The sequence below is a fragment of the Octopus bimaculoides genome, chromosome 13 (assembly GCF_046866305.1).
Source record: "Octopus bimaculoides isolate indiv1 chromosome 13, ASM4686630v1, whole genome shotgun sequence".
Lineage (NCBI taxonomy): Eukaryota > Metazoa > Mollusca > Cephalopoda > Octopoda > Octopodidae > Octopus > Octopus bimaculoides.
This window is the reverse complement of record NC_142940.1, coordinates 17,614,899-17,636,280: the sequence shown is the minus strand read 5'-3', so window position 1 is coordinate 17,636,280 and position 21,382 is coordinate 17,614,899. Positions and strand designations below refer to the sequence as shown.

Below are 21,382 nucleotides of genomic sequence, written 5' to 3'. Positions count from 1 at the left end.
GTATATATATATATATATATCATCATCATCATCGTCGTTAGCATGGGTTGGACGATTTGACTGAGGACTGGTGAAACCGGATGGCAACACCAGGCTCCAGTCTGATTTGGCAGAGTTTCTACAGCTGGATGCCCTTCCTAACGCCAACCACTCAGAGAGTGTAATGGGTGCTTTTACGTGTCACCCGCACGAAAACGGCCACGCTCGAAATGGTGTCTTTTATGTGCCACCCGCACAAGCCAGTCCAGGGGCACTGGCAACGATCTCGCTCGAAAATCCTACGGGAGCCAGTCAGGCGGTACTGGCAACGGCCATGCTCAAAATGGTGCATCTCATGTGCCACCCGCACAAGAACCAGTCCAGGGGCACTGGCAACGATCTTACTTGGCTTGCCGGGTCTTCTCACGCACAGCACATTTCCAAAGGTCTTGGTCAGTAGTCATCGCCTCGGTGAGGCCCAATGTACGAAGGTCTTGCCTCACCACCTCAGCCCAGGTCTTCCTGGGCCTACCTCTTCCACGGGTTCCCTCAACTGTTAGAGTGTGGCACTTTTTCACGCAGCTATCCTCATCCATTCTCACCACATGTCCATACCAGCGCAATCGTCTCTCTTGCACGCCACAACTGATGCTTCTAATGTTCAGCTTTTCTCTCAAGATACTTACACTCTGACGGGTATTCACATTCACATTACACATCCAACGGAGCATACTGGCTTCATTCCTTGTGAGCTTACGTATGTCCTCAGCAGTTACAGCCCATGTTTCACTGCCATGTAGCATGGTTGTTCGTACGCATGCGTCATACAGTCTGCCTTTTACTGTGAGTGAGAGTCCCTTTGTCGCCAGCAGGGGTAAGAGCTCTCTAAACTTTGCCCAGGCTATTCTTATTCTAGCAGCTACACTTTCAGCGCACCCACCCCCACTACTAACTTGGTCGCCCAGATAGCGGAAGCTATCGACTACCTCTAGTTTTTCACCCTGGAATGAGATAGAAGTTGTTTCCTGTTTATTTACAGTCTTTATTGCACCTGAACATCTGCCACAAACAAAAACTAACTTGCTAGTTAACCTGCCTTTGATGTTGCTGCACCTCTTATGTGTCCATAGCTTGCACCGGGTACATCTTATAGAGTTACTACCTACTCCTTTTCTACATACTGAGCAGGGCCATCTACCTGAAGGGGTTTGTGTTTTATCTACCTTCCTACTTATTAGGATTTTGGTTTTAGCTAGGTTGACTCTAAGGCCCTTCAATTCTAGACCTTGCTTCCACACCTGAAACTTCTCCTCTAGTTCTGATAGTGACTCCGCAATTAGGGCAAGGTCATATATATGTATGTATATATATATGTGTATATGTATGTATATATGTATATGTATGTATATATATGTATATATATGTATATATATATATATATATATATTGTATGTATATAGGTAAATAGATAGATTTGATTACCTTACTTGTGATATATAAAAAAAAAAACATTGAAGTAACAAATAATAATAAAATTAGTAATTTTCTGATATAGGCCCAAGGCCTGCAGTTTTGAGGGAAGAAGGTTAGTCAGTTAAGTTGAACTAAAAACTGAACTAATATTTTATCAACCTCCAAAAGGATGGATGGCAAAGTTGACCTCAGCAGAATTTGAACTCAACAGAAGGCATTTTGTCTGGCACTCTAACAATTCTGCTAATCATTTTCTGCATGAATGTAAAATACCAGGAATTGACTGTTCAAGCTATAGCTTGAGCAAAGCAAGCAGTATTTGTTGAAAGAAAATTAGTGTGGTATAAAAATCAGACAGGATAGAGAAGCTGCAAGGGGAAATAAGTGAAAGAAATTGTGCTAGAATTTTGAATATCTTCTATGCAGGGACATGCCGTCCAGCTAAGCAAGTTAAGCAGTGCCTACCTTGAATAAAATAGATCAATAGCAACATTTGCCTTTTATGGCAAAATATGCACTTAATTCAATAAAATTATGAAGGTTACTCTGATTACTATGCATAAAATGCAAAATATTTTATTATTTTGTAGATTAGGTAGGCATAATTCGCCCCTGCTTTTCAATCTCAGTATTTAAGCTACGCACGGTACTGCTGTAGTACACGTGCTGTATACACTCTTACAACACAGTTTTCTTTATGTACTGTAAAGGCAGAAGTAAATCTGCCTTCAACTTGGTGTTTCACTTATTTTTTGTGTTTTACTACATAGAGGTCACCAACTGCCTACCCTGAGTAATTACTGATGGCACATGCCTGCTTCTATGTAAAACCATCCACTACCAAAAGACCAAATTTAATTTTAGAAAATAATAACTAAAAAAGAAATTAATTATTGATATAGTTTATCCCAATGGGGAAAGTATTGAAAAACTTCAAAAATACCAGCAGAAATCTTCTGCTTTGTGTGAAACAAGGCAAGAATATATCAAAATTGTACCATTTGTGTCTGATTAACAACTCATCTTTGTATTTTGCTATGTGCTGCAAGCACAAGAGAAGAATAGCCATCCAATTATGAATGATATGCATTAGTTTAATGTGATATGGATTTTTATACATACAAATAATCTGTAATGGAAATCAAGGCTGAGCTCATGGTGGAGCTCACAGAGGATTCAGGCAAAATGCTGGGACAGCTCTTTGTTACCTTCTGTAGGCTCTAAGGAGGGTTCATTTAGAACTCATTGTGAACTGCCTAATCATGATACTTAGTACAGTTTGCCTGAGTTAAGTGTTCTGAACATTGACAAATGCAATGTCACTACTCAAACTAGTGACACCTCATTTATTTGTGCAATGCACGACTTTCTTGGCCAATTGTAACTGTGAATCTGTGAATGTTCTTAGTAAGTCAACACGCAATGTTGAATTTATGAGACAACAAAGGAATTTCAAATGATACTCATCATCGTTTAACATCTGCCCACCCATGGTAGCATGGGTGGGACGATTTCACAAGAGCCAGCCAGGCTTCTGTGACTGTTTGGCAGGATTCTTACAGCTGGATGCCCTTCCTAACACCATCCACTCAGCAGAGTAGACTTAGTGCTTTTTACATGGCACAAGCACAGACGAGGTCAGTTTTGGCAAGGTCTTTACAGCTGGATGCCCTTCCGAACACCAACCTCTTTACAGTGTGGATTGGATGCTTTTAAGTTGAACCTGCACTGACAGGGTCACCAAGTACTTGCAAGACATAAAAAAAACTTTCAAGAGGGAAGGGCTCATTGGAAGAGGTGGTCTTGTGTCGGATGATGAAAGGTTATAGTGAGACAGAGAGATAGAAAGAGGTGTATTGCTGTAGAGGAAGTACAAGATTACCCAAGGGGGGAGAGAGAGAGATCAGGAATGAAGACAGAAACAGGTGTGCTACTGCAAACAAATATATGGTTATCCAACCTGAGGGAAGTGCAGGAGAAGGAGAGAGAGAGAGAGTGGGAGACAGCAGGATAGAGATGTTGGCAAAATGCTGAGCATACTCACAAGGGACAGGGATCAGAATATAAATGGGATGGTTGAGTAAATGAAGACAGAGAGATATATACCCTTGAGGTTTGAATGTCATTATATAATTAGCAATACTATTACAAGAAACTTTTCTCTGATGGTCATGTGATAGTCACAACAATAATCATGTTATATATTCTAATTTAAATCTTTTTTAATCCTACATTAATACTTTCTTATGTTCTTTTTTCTATTTTCAGGTTTTTGAGGAAGTAAAAACTATTTTTGATAACTTATGAAAAGAAATGAACACGTCATTTGTTTTTATTGAAACTGAAGGGAAGCAATGCATCAATCTTTATCAATATTTAAATCTGCGAAATTTTTTGTTTATTTTTAGATAGCAGTCATTTCCTTCATATACATTTTGTTTTATATTTGATTTTTGCTTCTTTTTATTTTCCCTTCCCCATATATGGTAAACAAAATAAAACCATAACTTTTCCAGGGCACTTGGGCAGTTTATACACATTTATTATTCAAGTGCAGAAACAACCACACAATAGCTGTTGTCATTGTGTGTCCCTTGTCTATTGATACCACTATCTTGCATCTAGAAATATTTGATAATTTACATTGCAGTATTTTATTGCATTGAGTTCCCTTAAAGTTATAAAATAATTGTTGGAAAACCGACTAGTGTATTGGTGAATGATGATATTCCTATTGCTAATGGTTATAATGTATTGGTGACCAAGGGTATTCCTATAGCTACATACCACTTTACAAACTGGTGTTGTTCACATGGTCATGAAGTCATTTAAAAATTCGAGTAGGGGTGCTCCTTGTTTTAATGGATTTCAGCTTTTTTCATATGTGTTCATGTATTTACAGCATATAAAATCATTGTATGAACAAAATATATACATATATATTTAACAATTTCTTACTAGTTTTTGTTTTATTCAAAATATATTGATGCTATGAAGCAGTTTTTTTTTTTCCTTCAGATTTTAGCATTTTCATTATAAAGACTTTCTATACACTAAAGCATAATCTTTTATATAGTCTCTTAATATTTTCACTGAAAAATGTAAAGCCTTACAATCAGAGTAGTTCTAATTTTCCCATCAGAAAATATTTTGTTAATCCCTTTAGGTTAAAACTATGATTGTCAAATAGAAAAATCAGGAAAAGAGAATCCAAGATAAATTTTATTCATACATAAAATTTCTAAAATCTTGTAATTATTAATGAAAAAAGTGGTCTTTGGCATAGTAAACAGTAACTTTACAAATAAGTTCAGAACTTCAAAGTTTTTGACTGGTAAGGTAGCAACATCTCATTAAAAACAATCGATCCAATTAGGCTAAAACACATCTACTTCTGGCTTAAAGTATTTACATTGCTCTGCATCATTTCCAATACGTCCATTATAAAAGAGAAAAAAAAAAGTCTTTATTATTTATAGCAAAAAGATGACAATGTATATATTTCCTTTTGTCCCTCATTAAACTTATGTGAAACATAAATAGTGTTTGTCTTATATTGAAATGAGTTAGAATTCATTTAAGATGACGATATGGGTGTGTGTTTAAAAAGTTTGTTTCATAACATTGTGGTTCTACATGCAATCCCACTGTATTGCATCTTGGACAAGTGTCTTCTGCAATGACCTTAGGTTAACATATCTTGTGACCAGAATTTTGTACGTGGAATTGTGTCAAAGCTCACTGTGTATTTGTTTGTTGGCACTCCGTCGCTTACGACGTCGAGGATTCCAGTTGATCCGATCAACGGAACAGCCTGCTCGTGAAATTAACGTGCAAGTGGCTGAGCACTCCACAGACACGTGTACCTTTAACGTAGTTCTTGGGGATATTCAGCGTGACACAGTGTGACAAGGCTGACCCTTTGAATTACGGGCACAACAGAAACAGGAAGTAAGAGTAAGAGAAAGTTGTGGTGGAAGAGTACAGCAGGGTTCGCCACCATCTCCTGCTGGAGCCTCGTGGAGCTTTTAGGTGGTTTCGCTCAATAAACACTCACAACGCCCGGTCTGGGAATCGAAACCGCGAGTCCGCTGCCCTAACCACTGGGCCATTGCGCCTCCAACTGTGTGTGTATATATATATATATATAGATACACACACACACATACATACATAAATCATCATCGTTTAACGTCCATTTTCTTTGCTGGACAGGAGCTGTCCAGGCTCCAATTGTCTGGTTTCTACTGCTGAATGCGCTTCCTAACACCAACCACTTTACAGACTGTGCTGGGTGCTTTTACATGTCACTGACATGAGTGTATTTTACGTTGTACTGCCTCCTGGAAGGCAAAGACCACTCAGCTGGGAGAGGGACTGGAGCTGTGGCCATAAAGGAAATGCCTGAATATATAAAAGAAATATATTATTCCTTCTTTTACTTGATTCAGTCATTTGACTGCGGCCATGCTGGAGTAGCACCTTTAGTCAAACAAATCAAGGTTGCTATGAAGTGGGACTGAACCTAGAACCATGTGATTGGGAAGCAAACTTCTTGCCATACAACCATGCCTAATTGAAAGAAAATGAATAAGAATGACTTTTTTTGGTGTGTGGGGGGAGGGGGTAATTTTTTCCACCTTAATGATTAGCTATTTACAAATCCTGTTGTAACTGTTTTATATAAAGACAAAAAAAAAACAAGGCTCTTTGATTTGGGACTGAGTTTCTTGCTTAAAAACAATTTTCAAACTGTTCTTTCTTTGGTAACAAATTTCTTTTAATGTAATCTTAGTTTGTTTCAGGATGGAGGTAGGGGTGTTACAAAACCACACACACACACACACACACACACACACACACATATAAAGGATTGAATACAAATTGAGATAGGTCAAAATAAAAATAAGAGGAAAAAATAGGGTATGCGTTATTTTATGAAATGAATTTTGTATTTTGGAAAATAAAAATAATACATCCTGAATAGAAAAATAACCTGTCTTTCTTTCAGCTGGTCATCTTAGTGTCAGGTCACAGTGACATCTATATTTCTGTGTAGTTTAAGTAAAAACACACAAGCACATACCCATATAAAGTATTAAATACAAAAAGAAAGGAGGCAGAATAAAGAGAAGGAAACACACACAATAGGATTTGTAAGCATCTAAAATTCACTCCATAATTGCCCGTGGGCATATGGCATAGTGGTTAAGGGCATGGGCTACTAACCCCAAGATTCCAAGTTCAACTCGAAACAACAACCGAGAACCCAGGTTCGAACTTTCCCCAAGACACCTGATGAAGGCTGGATGGTATATCAGCCGGAACGTGTTAACGACAAACAAGATGAGAACAAATATCCGTCAATTGTAAATACTGTATCTAATCCAGTGTTTTTCAACTTATTTTTCCCCAGGCTCCACTATAACTTTCCAAAAAAAATACATGCCCCACTAATGGTTGGAAAAAAAAAAACAACTTTATTTTTAATATTCTATCACAATTATTTTATACAAAAGAATCTACCAGTAATTCTTTTAGGTACTGAGTATTGACTTCTCATAATTAAGTACCTTCCTTAAAGAGGTATCTACACCAGGGTATTAGAATATCCCTATACTGTAGCAAACAACCTTCACACAGTATGTTTGGTTGGTGGGATTGGTTTGGCCAGGCTGTGTATGGGTGTAGTATATTTGCTGTGAAAAGATTTTCACAAATCCATGTCCCACTTAAAAAAAATAAAAAGGTAAAAGAATTTTGGATCCTACATGCCAACCACTGTTTTCCCTGGCCCCACTAGTGGGGAATATGCCCCATATTGGGAATCACTGATCAAATCATTAAAGTGGGAAAAATATCAGGAAAGTCACTCGTATTAATTTTTAAAAAATATATAGAACTGTACCAAGGACTTTCTTTTTCTACTATATATATATATATATATATATATATATATATATATATATATATATATATATATATATATATATATATATATATATATATATATATATATATATATATATATATATATATATATATATATATATATATATGTTGTTGTACTTGGGGATGGTCATATTGCCAGTTTAGCCAATAAAAACACATGCACTGTATATTTGGTGTTAATTTGCTTCAGCTTTATATTACATTAATCTTATTTCGGCCAGAGTTCTTTCGTCACACTTCTGTGACCTCATCAGTGGTCCTTTGTTTCCTTCCTTCTTATGTGTGTCTCACCTTGCTAAATATCAGCCATTTTGTATTCCTATTGTATGTGTCTACGCATGCATGTCTTTCAATGTGTCTGTGTCTTGTAGGTGCATGTGTGTATGGGGAGTGTCTGTATCACCTATATACTCTGTTAATACGTGTTCGTTTGTATTTGTTTTTATTTATTTATTTGTTCATGTGTGTGTGTGTGTGTGTTTTTTGTGTTTAATTAAATATATATATATATATATAATTAGTTTCCACCTACCAAATGCACAAGGCTTTTAGTCAACCCAGGTTTATAGTAGAAGACACTCAAGGTACCACACAATGGAATTGAACCTAAGACCACATGATTGGGAAGCAAGTCCCTCGGCCACACAGTCACACCTTAAAGCTCTAAATCAGTGGTTTTCAACCAGGGTCCATATAAGATTTTTCAGTTAAAATTTATGTGCAATAAAACAAGATGTTTTAAAACATCAAATGGCTACGGGAATCCACCCAAATAAAATACGAGGTCAAAAAATGGTTGAGAACCACTGCTCTAAATAAAAGATGTCTGTTAACCCCTTTAGCATTTAAATTGATCATATCTGGCCCAAATATTCTACCAGTTTTGTGTTGAAACCAGCCATGTCAAACCTCTCGATTTTGTTCAAAAAACAACCACGTCATTGAAATTCCAAAGCTATGAGATAATACTTGATTACTTCAAAGCAACATGAATGAATTAAGCATTACATTTGACTGAGTAATCTGAGTGTTAAAGGGATAATAATATTGCAAAAGGAAATAACAGTTACTTGCCCAAACATGAACAACTCAAAACTAGAACTCTCATAGTTATTACAAATACTTTGTCTCGTCCTCACTGACATCTTTCCTGGTCATATCACATCTTCAACATAACAAAGACTGGTAGCATAGCTAGAGTGTGTGCTGCCTGGAGCAGCCCTTGAGTTTACCACCCCACCCCCACTTCACCTCAGGCCACCACCAATCCTGTACAAATTTACACAGGAGACCTTTATGCTGCCTCCGTAAAAGTACTACATGCCCTACTCCCTCTAGCGCTTTGTTACTGGCCAAGACTACATCACAAAGACAGATTTTCCTCTTCAATATCAGGAAATACTTCAGCCTCCTACAGTTACCCCTAACAAAATTCAAGGGTGACCCTTTTGCCTATCCCATGTATCATATGACACAAGACACTTCATTGGCCTCTAAGCATCATATATGGTAAACATTCCCAATTTTTTTCAACCACCACAGTAACTTGGGACTTAGGAAAGGAGAACTTTGGTATTATCCAGAACATATGAAACAAGAGCTAGCTAAAAGTATGAAAATAAGCATGGACGTTTAGAACAAACTTATGAAAATGGCTTTAGACAGGCAAAGGTTCAATTGGTATGAAGGTACTTGCAATACACTCCAGCCTTTGGCCCATAGTCATGGTGTCTCCATATTGTCTTTTCTACTGCAACTACAATGGTTTCTAGTCCCCAAAGCTGGCTGGTCTTGTACTACCACCTTTTAAGATCATTCAATTCAATAGTTTGACCTTTCATGAACTGTAGTGTAGCCCACCACTAATTTATCCAGTCCTTTCTCCCAAGAACATTGTCATTCTGGAATTCCATCCATACAACTCTTCAAAAGGAATATCAACTGTATTGATCTCTTGGACTTGAAGAGCTTGTGAAAGCCACTGGTATAATTCCTTCCTGCAGCCCAAACCATTGCAAAAACCCCTAGTAACTCACTAAAATAAGACACCAGAATACACACACATCATGAATATTCTTATATCAACTTTCTCATGCTTGCATGCATCTGATGAAATTAGGTGAAAAAAAAATGGTAACGGTTACCTTCTCATGTCACACTGACTCATAAGGGCCGGTTTCATGACATATATTCCCCACTTGGACTGGATGCTGATCTGTTGCAAGATTACTTGTTTTTACCAGCTGAGTGGACTGAAGTAACGTGAAATGAAGTGTCTTGCTCAAGAACACATTACCCGAACCAGGAATCGAAACCACAATCTTATGATCATGAGTCCAACACTCTAACCACTAAGCCACGTGCCTCCACTAGATGGAGTTAATTGAGGAAGATTTTCTGTAACTGGATGCCCTTCCTGTTGCTAATCCTTATCTGTAAGTAAAGTAATATTTTCATGCAGATTGGAAACAAATGCCACTGACATTTGTTTACAACTATCATGCACTGTCAAGACAAGATGACACTAACATACATTCATATAACAGGCATCTTTCAGTTTCCAACTTGCAAGGCTTTGGTCAGCACAGGGCTATAGTAGAAATCACTTGCCCAAGGTGTCATGCAGAGATTGAACCTGAAACCATGTGATAAGAAAGCAAACTTCTTTAGCACAGCCTTTCATTGTAAAATATTTACAGATGCTTCAAGGAAACATTTTAAAAAATAGCAAAACATTAAGATTTAACAAGGGCCCGCAAAGATCACACAAAATATTTCAAGTCTACAAATATTGCAAATTAGTGAAACACTCAGTGACAATCAAGCTATACCTGATTACAACAGGAAGGAACGAATCACTGTTTACACTGACTTTGCAAGGAAACAATACAAAAATCATAGTATTGTAACATCATCATCATCGTTTAACGTCCGCTTTCCATGCTAGCATGGGTTGGACGATTTGACTGAGGACTGGTGAAACCGGATGGCAACACCAGGCTCCAATCTGATTTGGCAGAGTTTCTACAGCTGAATGCCCTTTCTAACGCCAACCACTCAGAGAGTGTAGTGGGTGCTTTTACGTGTCACCCGCACGAAGGCCAGTCAGGCGGTACTGGCAACGGCCACGCTCAAAATGGTGTATTTTATGTGCCACCCGCACAAGAGCCAATCAAGTACTTATATCTCTCAGAATAAAATACTACAAACAATTTGAAAATGAGAGATTCTACAAATCAATATTGTTTACTTGCAAACACCAAACAACAATAATTCACAGGCCCTTTGAGATGGATCTGACTCGACAGTGGCTTTCAGTTCATCTGCCACCTTTGTTTCTGGTTGACAGCATTGCTCATTTGTGAGGTCAAAGTTACCAGAACGAAATTTTGCAAACCAATTTGATACTGTCTGCTGTGTAATAACATTGGAATAAAATACTCCATTAATATTCCGAGCTGTCTGTGATGCTGTATTTCCAAGAAAGAACTCAAATTTCAAAACTGTAGATTTCCCACTTATCCATCTCTAAACAAAAACAGCAAAAAACAATTTATAAATACTTTATAAAGTGCAAAATGAGTTAGAAAAAAGAAATAGATGTGTCAGCTTTCTAACAAAAAATAAAGATTGTCAAAATATGATAATGGCACAAAATGAGCAGCTTTCAAAGTTCACCATATACCTTACTACAAATTTCATACTTGATGACCTGATATATATACACTGTCCAGCTCATGCCAGCATGGACAACAGATATTAAATGATGATGATGATGACACACATATACACAAAAAGTTAAACAATAAGAAATTTCTTTTTGTAAAATCTAGTTTCAAAATTTATTTACAAACAAATTAAGAATAGATATTTTGTGAAGTGAAAAAGAAGTCGAAATTCGCACAAGAAGACAAAACAGCAGGTGAGATCATTCTTTTCCTAGAGTACCAAATATTAAACTAGATGGAGCATTATCACTCATTCATTCGAATAGTCTGTTCTGATTTGACTAGCTCATCTCTCATTGACTGGGCTTTTTTCTTATATTTATCAGCTAATTCAGAATTCTGATCCACACCATCACCACGCCGATACATAATGCTAAGATTCACACAAGAATAAAGATGTCCAAGTTCACAGCCTTTTAATGCTAATTCAAAAGCTTTTTTCATATCTTTCTTTAATTCAGTCTGGTCTCGCATATAAAGTGCGCTGAGATTAAAACATGCAAGAGGGTGATTATTTGAGCAAGCTTTGGTGAGATAGGTTACGGCATTTGGAATATTCTGATGTCCTTTACTTAGACTTAAGATTCCTGTCTGGTAACATGCAGGAATGTAATCATAATCACATCCTTTGGTCTCATATTTAATTGCTTCTGTTATGTCTTTTTCACACCCTGCACAATAAAAAAAAAAGCCAAAATGAGTTTTATTCGATAAAATTAGCTTTATTAATTTTTTCATTAGCATATATATCTTTTATCTCTTTTGGTCAGTAGACTGTGGCCTTGCTGGGGCACCACCTTGGAGAATTTTTAGTCGAATGAATTGACCCTAGTACTTATTACTTTAAGCCTAGTGTTTATTCTATTGGTCTCTTTTGTCAAACCACTAAGTTATGGGGACATCAGCATCAGTTGTCAAGCAGTGGTGGGCGACAAAGATGCACACACACACACATAAAGGGTGAGGGTGACCCCCTTTGGTCATGAATGACAATGGGATTGCATCTAGAAAGTTACCCTCCAAGGCACAAGTCCAGGCAAGGTTGTTTTATGGAAGACCAGCAGTTGCCCATGCACACCAGCCTCCCTTCTCCATGCCACCAATGTTATCCAAGGCAAAGGCTGATACAACTTGGCACCAGTGGCGTCACAACTCATTTCTACAGCTGAGTGAACTGGAGCAACGTGAAATAAAGTGTCTTGCTCAAGAACACAACATGCAGCCCAGTCTGGGAATCAAACTCACAACCTCGATGCTGGCTTCTTTCAGTTTCCATCTACCAAATCCACTTGCAAAGCTTTGGTTGGCCTGAGACTATAGTAGAAGACTGAACCCAGAAGCATGTGGTTGGGAAACAAGCTTCTTACCATACAGCCACACCTGCACCTATTACTCTCTTTTACTCCTTTTTTTTTTAATACATATTTGTACCATTGATAAGCAAAAAATTGTCACAAGTTTGGTATGTGAATAAATCTATTTAAAAATGACTACACGTTTTTCAGAATCAGGTATATTTTCAAGCCCCAAAACAAATTCTCCTATATCTATCTATCTGTCTATCTATTTAGAGAGAGAGAGAGAGAAACAGACAAATTCTGAGAAGCTAGTATAATCAGCAGTATAATATAAAATAAATCTTACTGCAGTTGTGCAGCATTCATGAGAATAGTTAATAAAGGATGCAAGGTCATGCATATCAGAACAATTGAGGTCATACAAAAATAAACGAACAGATAGTTATAATTAATGAAATGAAAGACGTAAGGTAACCAATAAGAACTACCTACCTTGTCCTACAGTTCTGTAATTCCCATATTTATAACAACTATGACCATAGTGATAGTCATCACAGGTTGATTTGTACATTTTTGCTGCTCGTTCATTTTCTTTTTTCACAGATTCAAAATAATCAGCCAGTCTGTGGCAGCCTACAATAAGGAAGAAAGAGACAGTAAGTTACTGCTACTAAAACAGCACTTTACCTTTTGTATTTTACTGTGCCTTACAAAATGGTCAATCTATGAATGGATAATAAAACTTAATATGATGCTGTAAGTGCTTAAGTTGGAAAAGGAAGACAATACAATGAAGACAAGAGATTACATTTCAATCATTTTAATGTCCACTTTTGCATGCTTGTATGGGTCAGTCAGAATTTTGTCAAGGCAAATTTTCTACAGCCAGATGCTCTTTCTGACACCAACCCTCAACTGTTTCCAAGCAACGTAATATTTTACATGGTCAGATAGGTTTTTCTGCAGAAGACTGGAAACAAACAACCTCACTTGTTGACAGTGATGCTCATTTACAACTATGATGTGATATCAGGACAAAGGTATACACATACATAAATGTATACAACAGGTTTGTTTCAGTTTCTGTTTACGAAACCCACTCACAAGGCTTTGGTCAACCCATGATTATAGTAGATAACACTTGCCCAAGGTTCCATGTAGTAGGACTGAACAGAAGACCTCATGGTTGGGGAGCAAGCTCCTTAACCACACAGACATTGCTGCATCTCAATGTGCATAAAAAATGGTGATAGATGAAACCGACTTTGTTTTAAATATTTCTTGGCCAGTGAAGGAAGTGCGGTAGCCCTAAGCTTTTGCAGAGCCTCCAAAATGGATGAGAGGAAGGAAGAAGATAATAATGGTTTTATAATTTTTACACAAGTCCAGCAATTTGAGGGGAGGGAGTAAGTTGATTACACTGACTCCAGTGCTCAACTGGTATATATTTTATTGATCTTGAAAGGATGAAGGGCAAAGTCAACTCTGGTGGCATTTGAACTCAAAACACTTGATAACCGATGTTGGTGTGTTTATGTCGTTGAAACTTAGCGGTTCGACAAAAGAACCGATAGAATAAGTACTAGGCTTACAAAGAATAAGTCCTGAGGTCGATTTGTTCAAGTAAAGGCGGTGCTCCAGCATGGCCGCAATCAAATGACTGAAGCAAGTAAAAGAGTAACAGAAAAGAAAAATATATATATATAGTGAGAGACAGAGAGATACATATATGTTTGTTTATATTTTGTGCTTGTTTATTCAAAGGTTACCATGACTGAGTTGTATTGTTATTGGCACTTCTGTCAATAACTTGTTTGCTCCCTTTGTGCCTCTGAAGCCTTGTGAAATAAGAGGCTCCTTACTTGTAAAACAGGAAAGGCATTCAGCAGTAAAACAATGCTTCAATAACATATTCATTCCACCCATACTAGCATGAAAAAACAGACATAAAACAAACAAAAGTAGATGCTTTTCCCAAGAACACTAACCATGTCATGAATTTATATACATATAGTTAATATTTTTCTAAAGCAAAATTAAAATCTACTACATTAAACAATGAATGAAATTTTATTGGTGAACGTAGCTCTCAGAAAGACCATTAAATTTAAGAAAGAATGAATTTTATTTTTCTTGTTTTCATTTTCCAGTTTTCCACAGAAAAACCTGTCTGGCCATGTGAAATATTATGTTGCTTGGAAATAGTTGAGGGTTGATGTCAAGAAGGGCATCTGGCTGTAGAAAATTTGCCTTGACAAAATTCTGACTGACCCATAGAAGATTGCAAAAGTGGGCGTTAAAATGATTGAAATGTAATCTGTTGTCTTCACTATGTTGTTGTCTTTCTGCTTAACACATTACCTACCAGTGATCGCATATGAGATCACTTAAAAATTACAAATTTCGTAATTATCTGTCAATATTTACACATATCTAACCTTTTTGTTATATCTACTAGGTATATTTCTCTGATATTCAAATGAGGTTTGCTAATTTTTCACCCAATATCTCGCTTATTTCTATTTAAAATGTTACTTTGAAATGTTATTTTGACCATTCCAGCGTGTTTCTTAGGCTGTTTTATGCTAGAAATCAAAGTTTCATAAAAAAATTCCAGTTAATCGAATTATGGGAGGTAATGGGTTAAGCAGTTACAACCTTATATTAAGTTTGTCCTGTCCCTGCAGAGCTCATTCTGGGATACCTACTTTCAAGTTTGATAGATGTACCAACCAGTCAAACATCCCAACAAACACTTAACTTGACTGGATGTGGTTCGAGGCTACCTGCCATTAGACCAGCTCATGATCAATAAAGAAAAATGCTTAACCATGAAAAACAAAGTACACACTGGCACAATTGCACTTCAGTTTTTGGCCCATACTAAATCAGTATCTAGTCTAATTGATCCAGAAATTACTAGCTTAAGTCCAGATTACAATGGCTTTCCAAATGATGTCCCACATCTCTCACACTGCATAGTTCGTTCCACTACCAGAAAGTTTGCTGAATGGTATTAACTCAAATCATAATATTGTACTTCTATTACAACCCCAAGAACAATTAAGTTCACACATCGATGCCTTGGCTGTGTGACTTTCTCCACACACTTTCCACCAGATAATGAACTACTACACAGTAACAGCCTGATCCCTCCTCCATCAAATGAGTAAAAAAGGAAGCTACATAAGTAACTCTATACCAACTAGCAACCCTTTACAACAGCGGTTTTCAACCAATTTTTACCTGTGGAACTCTTTGATTCCTATTTCACTCTACTGGATCCTCATAGCCACTCAGTGTTTAAAAAATCCTATTATACTTTTAGAATTGAATATAATTAGGAATTGTATTTAATATATTGTTAAAATATTTTGTGTATAAGCAATTTATTGCGCATAAACTTTAACAACAAAATCTTACATGTGGCCCCCAAGGGCTATATGGACATTGGTTGAGAACCACGTTTTAGAAGGCCAGTCTAATTGATCCCACATCTCTCACACTGCATAGTTCATCCCACTACCAGAAAGTTTGCTGAATGGTTACATGTATGCTAAGTCTACCTTGTACTCAAAGAGAATAGGAAATGGAGTAATTTTTGGTGATGCTCTTTTAGTTCCAGTTAACCTAGGCAAGGAGGCTTTTGGCTGCAATCTATAGGGTAAAGGGTGAAGATCTCCTTTGGTTATGAATGACCATGGGATTGCACCTAGAAAGTTACCCTCTGAGGTACAAGTCCAGGCAAGGTTGTTTTATGGAAGACCAGCAGTCGCCCATCATACCAGTTTCCTCTCTCCACACCATTGATATTATCCAAAGGGAAGGCAAAGGCAAAAACAGCTTAGCATTAGTGACATTACAACTAATTTCTACAGCTGAGTGAGCTGGTGCGATGTGAAATAAAGTGTCTTGCTCAAGAACACAACACACACCCCAGTCCAGGAACCGAACTGTGAGCCCAATGCTCTAACCACTGAGCCAAATCTATAGATTAGTAAAATACAAGTCAACATAATCCACCACAAGATCCAGTCTTTATTGCAAAGTGGTGGCTTATGTGCCTCAATAATGTTGAGAGCTATGCCAGTGGAGTGTAAGCTCTTGGTGGAGCCTCTTATGCAGAACAGGTCAAAGGATAAAAGCCAGACTAATATGGACATCTAGACTGAGAAAAAGTATTGATGACAATTGTAAACCAACAAAACGTGAGGAAAGACAGCCGAGAGTTGAGTGCAGTGGAGAAAAGTCTATGCTCCATGGGGAGCAGAGGGCTTAGGCAGATAATGTTAGCATTATGTAGAAATTCTAATTAATTTAGATTATATTTGCAACAAATATACACATACACATGCATGCTCCCACATTCCAGAAGGTATTACTGAGCACTATAAAAAGATGATATTTATTGTCAGTGGTTTCTTAGCTTAATGGTTCAGCTGAAATTTGAGAAGTGCAGGGTTCAATTCCCTGTGGAGGCTTGCTGGCCACTTTTACCATCTTTTAAAAGGTATTTACCCAATTTTCTAAGCTGTCTTCACAGCCTTCCAGCATTCATGAATTCCTTTACTTTCTGTAGAATACCAACAACACACACGGTGCTTATAAGTTGTTCTTTCTTTCCATCATTTAATGTCTGTTGTCCATACTGGTATGGGTTGGATAATTTAACAATTTGACCAAAGCTGGCAAGATGTGGAGCATGATCGTTACCAGTGTTACCTTCCTAGCACTTGTGCCGGTGGCACATGAAAAGACATTCGAGCGAGGTCGTTGCCAGTGCCGCTGGCACGTAAAATACACCATTTTGAGCATGGCCGTTGCCAGTACCGCCTGAATGGCCTTCATGCCAGTGGCACACAAAAGCACCCATTACATTCTCGGAGTGGTTGGTGTTAGGAAGGGCATCCAGCTGTAGAAACTCTGCCAAATCAGATTGGAGCCTGGTGTAGCCATCTGGTTCGCCAGTCCTCAGTCAAATCGTCCAACCCATGCTAGCATGGAAAGCGGACGTTAAACGATGATGATGATGAAACAAGATACCATCATCATCCTCATCTTCGTGTCATCATCCTGTTCCATGTTCACATGGGGCAGGCGAAATCTGGCATGAGCCAGATTTTCTACATCTAGATACCCTTTTTGTCAACCCTTACCTGTTTCCAAGTTAACATTTCCCCATGGCCGGATATGTTTTCAAACAAGACTGTTAAGGGAAGACCTGTTTGTATGGCAGTGACGCTCGTTTACAACTATCATGCGATGTCAAGGCAACACACAAATACACACATTCATCACTCCCTTCACACAAACACACACACGTGTGTGTGTGTGTGTATCAAATTTTCTCACAAGACCTCGGTAGGCCCGAAACCTCAGCAGATGATACCCGCCGCAGGTGCCATGCAGGGAGACTGAACCCGAAGCTATGTGGTTGAGAAGCGCAAATATTTTCTCTCTCTCTCTCTCTCTCTCTCTCTCTCTCTCTCTCTCTCTCTCTCTCTCTCTCTCTATATATATATATATATATATATATATATATATATATATATATATATATATATATATATATATATATATATATATATATATATATATATATTATGATGATGATGATGATGATCGCAATGTTTTCTATCGGAAAAACAAAAGCGACGAAATGGTCACAACCGAAGAAATGCTTTTTAATCCGTTCCCTCACAGAAGACATAGGCCTAAACATTTGATTTTCACTGTTTGTAATCTCTATAGGTAATAAATTGGATTCGTGCTAGTTCCAGATCATCGTTATAAAAAATATCAAGGGATTAAGCAACCTAGCAACGAGGAGCTTAATTGATCTTGTCGAAAGACACAAATTATTTTCATAACAATATCACCGCAACGACTCCTTAAAGTTTACATAAGAGATAGCGATTATTATGTAATACATTCTACTATTCCATCCTAAGTTTTGTTTGAATGACATCAACAAAAAGTAGTTGTATAACTTACGTAATCATTCACAAGACATGGATTGTACCACACACACACACTATATATATATATATATATATATATATATATATACATTGCTCGTACGATAGAAAGGATATATAAGTTTTCTAATTGGATACGTTATGTTTAATGTACCCATACTTTTTTAGTTTGTTTGTATATTTGGATATCAAGGGGGCTTCTGGTGATGGTGGGAAGGGACTCCAGTTTCTAATATTTTATAATTTATTTTTAAGTTACAATTTATTTTTATTGCAAAGGTCAACTGTTTCAACCACTTAACCTTTCCATCAATCTTAGTCATCAATGTCCTTCTCTCTCTCTCTCTTGCTGCTCTATCCAAGATTTAACTTTGAAAAGTAAAGAAACATCATGAAATTTTAAAATTTAGTTTGCTTCATACTATATACCATAAGAGTTGATCATCAATTTTAATCGTCTATTTACATTACGAGTGGTTTTCTTTTTCTCTGTGTATGAAGTGTTTGGGGTAGGTACGGTTAATATTTCTTCACATGTCACTCACATGCTGCAAACTTCAATGCTATATGTTTTCTTAGACTACCATGTGGCAGAGAACTTTATGCACACATACACATTGTCACTCACATTCACACAACCATGCGTTTAAAATCATTAACATGCGAAGGTGAAAGTTACTAAGGACAAAAACATCCCGTCTAAAAGTCACCGGTAAAGCTGTTATACTTGACACAAATTAAACACAAGATATATTTCTAGTGAAGTACCTGTTCCAAGAATCAATACTCTCACTTTATTTCTAGACATTCTGTCCGTTTATGCAACGCTAGGACGGATAAAATCTAAATAGGTAAAAGTTAGAGGATTATTAAAACTATATTTGTTAACATAAACTGAAAGGGAGTTTCAAAAAGATTTCAAGAAAACATTGAAATCTTAAATCTTCGAAAAATAAACTCACATGAAAGAAACATAACAGAACAAATCAATGATAGTTTGATGGTCAATGAGTTTTTATATACCTTCTGGAGATTTTTCGTGGAAGCATTGAAATCTATATTCAACTCCCACTCTTTCCAAATAAGCTTTCGCCTGTTCCTCGTCCTTTAGGTCGTAATTCATCGCCACAAATGTTTTTCTTCGCCCTCACTCCCTTCCTTTCGTTCATTCGCTTGTTCATAAGCTAAGTGGAGTTATTTCCCTTAATTTACCTTCAACCCCTCTCGGTCTTTCTATTTCTCTTTCTTTCTATCTATTTACAAACAGTTACATTTACCTCTCACTCTCTCTCTAACCGAAAATGAAACTATTTCTCTTCTCTTGCATTCCTATACCAAATAACCTTTATACTGGAAGCACAAGACCTCAAATTTTGGGGATGAGATTAAAGTCGATTACATCGACCCAGTGCGTAACTGGTACTTATTTAATCAACCTCGAAAGGATGAAAGGCAAAGTCGACCTCGGCGGAATTTGAACTCAGAAAGTAAAGACGGACGAAATACCGCTAAGCATTTCGCCCGGCATGCTAACGATTCTTCCAGCTCGCCGCCTTTTTCTTATACCAAATAATAGCACCTCTCTTTCCCTACTTCTGGAAATAGTTTTAATTCTTTAAGTCAGGTACATTTATTTGTGTGTGTGTGTGTGCGCGCGCGCGCGCGTATGCATTTGTGTAGTCAACTCACCGACTCTGTATATTACTGGTATATGTTTTATTAACGATGCAAAGATGAAAGGCAGAGTTGATATTGTCAGGATTTGAATTCAGCACAGGATTAAATACCACAAGGTATTTAATCCTGTACTTAACTGGTTTTTATTTGTTGGTTACTCTTACTAGTTTTTTATTAAAAGCTCTCCAAGGTACTCACTAAATTTTTGAGCTTGCAAATATATTTAACACAGTTTTTATGGTGTGAAATTCTGACCTGAATATACAGATAAAATAGGGTTATTACAATATTCATCTAATTCATCAAAAGTTATTGATTATTTTAGTCTTTTGGTTACTGGCCCATCATTATCAAACAGTATTAGTTTCCCTGAGTAGATGGTTGATATATATATATATATATATATATATATATATATATATATATATACATATATATATATATATATATACATATATATATATATATATATACATATATATATACATATATATATACATATATATATATATATACATATATATATACATATTTTATATCATCATCATCATCATGAAGGTGGTGAACTGGCAGAATCATTACTGCACCAGACAAAAGTGCTAAGCAGTATTTATTCTGGCATGTTACATTCTCAGTTCAAATGCTGCAGAAGTCAACTTTGTTTCAATCTTTCTGGGGTTGATAAAATAAGTACCAGTTCAACAGCAGCTGATGTGATTGACTACCCCATCAAAGTTGCCGGCCTTGTGCCAAATTTAAAAAGAATTATTAATAGGATTTGATTGTTATATGAACAAATTTTCTCTCTGCTTTCATTTAGTGTCTTATTAAAATTTGAGTAGTAGTAGTAGTAGTAGTAGTAGTATTTCAATGGCAGATGTTTACAAATATATGTATGGGTTCAGTGATGTTTTTGAAGAACATATATGCATTCTGCATCAAAATAAATTTGGGAATTGTTGCCATGATACATCAAAACATGAGAATCAAATTATGACAGAAAATTAAAATTGACCTCAGTTCTGGACTGCTACTTCATTTAATTGAGTCTGAAGGATAAAAAGTGAAGTTAACTGCAGAAGGATTTAAAATCAAAACATAAGGAGGCCCAAATAGAAATAGTATTGGTCATTAACAAATATGAATTTTCTTTTACAGGAGGGTCACTGCTTCTGTAGCCGAACAGAACAAAATCCTTAAGTATTGGGACTTGTCAGTGAACCATTTCTTCCAACCTAACGCCACGTTAGAGATGTTTGGAGGAGTTGGGTCATTAACAGCAAAGTTTTGTCATCAT

At 36.8% G+C, this 21,382-nt stretch overlaps 2 protein-coding genes across 4 annotated transcripts in view; one reads left to right on the top strand and one right to left on the bottom strand.

Moving 5' to 3' along the window:
* The window catches only part of LOC106884325 (UMP-CMP kinase), a 26,074-nt gene extending 21,082 nt beyond the window's left edge, over positions 1 to 4,992 (top strand). For all 3 annotated transcript variants that reach the window (XM_014935656.3, XM_014935657.3, XM_089361542.1), the window contains exon 7: positions 3,721 to 4,992. In XM_014935656.3, the coding sequence (XP_014791142.2) occupies positions 3,721 to 3,759 (39 nt within the window). In that variant the 3' untranslated portion in view covers positions 3,760 to 4,992. The remainder of the gene's footprint in view (positions 1 to 3,720) is intronic.
* Positions 4,993 to 11,217: 6,225 nt separating this feature from the next.
* LOC106884326 (cytochrome c oxidase assembly factor 7 homolog) lies at positions 11,218 to 19,605 on the bottom strand. The gene is made up of 3 exons (XM_014935658.3): positions 19,432 to 19,605; positions 12,923 to 13,063; positions 11,218 to 11,803 (listed from the first exon to the last, which is right to left on the bottom strand). The coding sequence occupies exons 1-3, from the start codon at positions 19,529 to 19,531 to the stop codon at positions 11,379 to 11,381; spliced, it is 666 nt and encodes a 221-aa protein (XP_014791144.1). The 5' UTR covers positions 19,532 to 19,605; the 3' UTR covers positions 11,218 to 11,378.
* Positions 19,606 to 21,382: the final 1,777 nt, after the last annotated feature.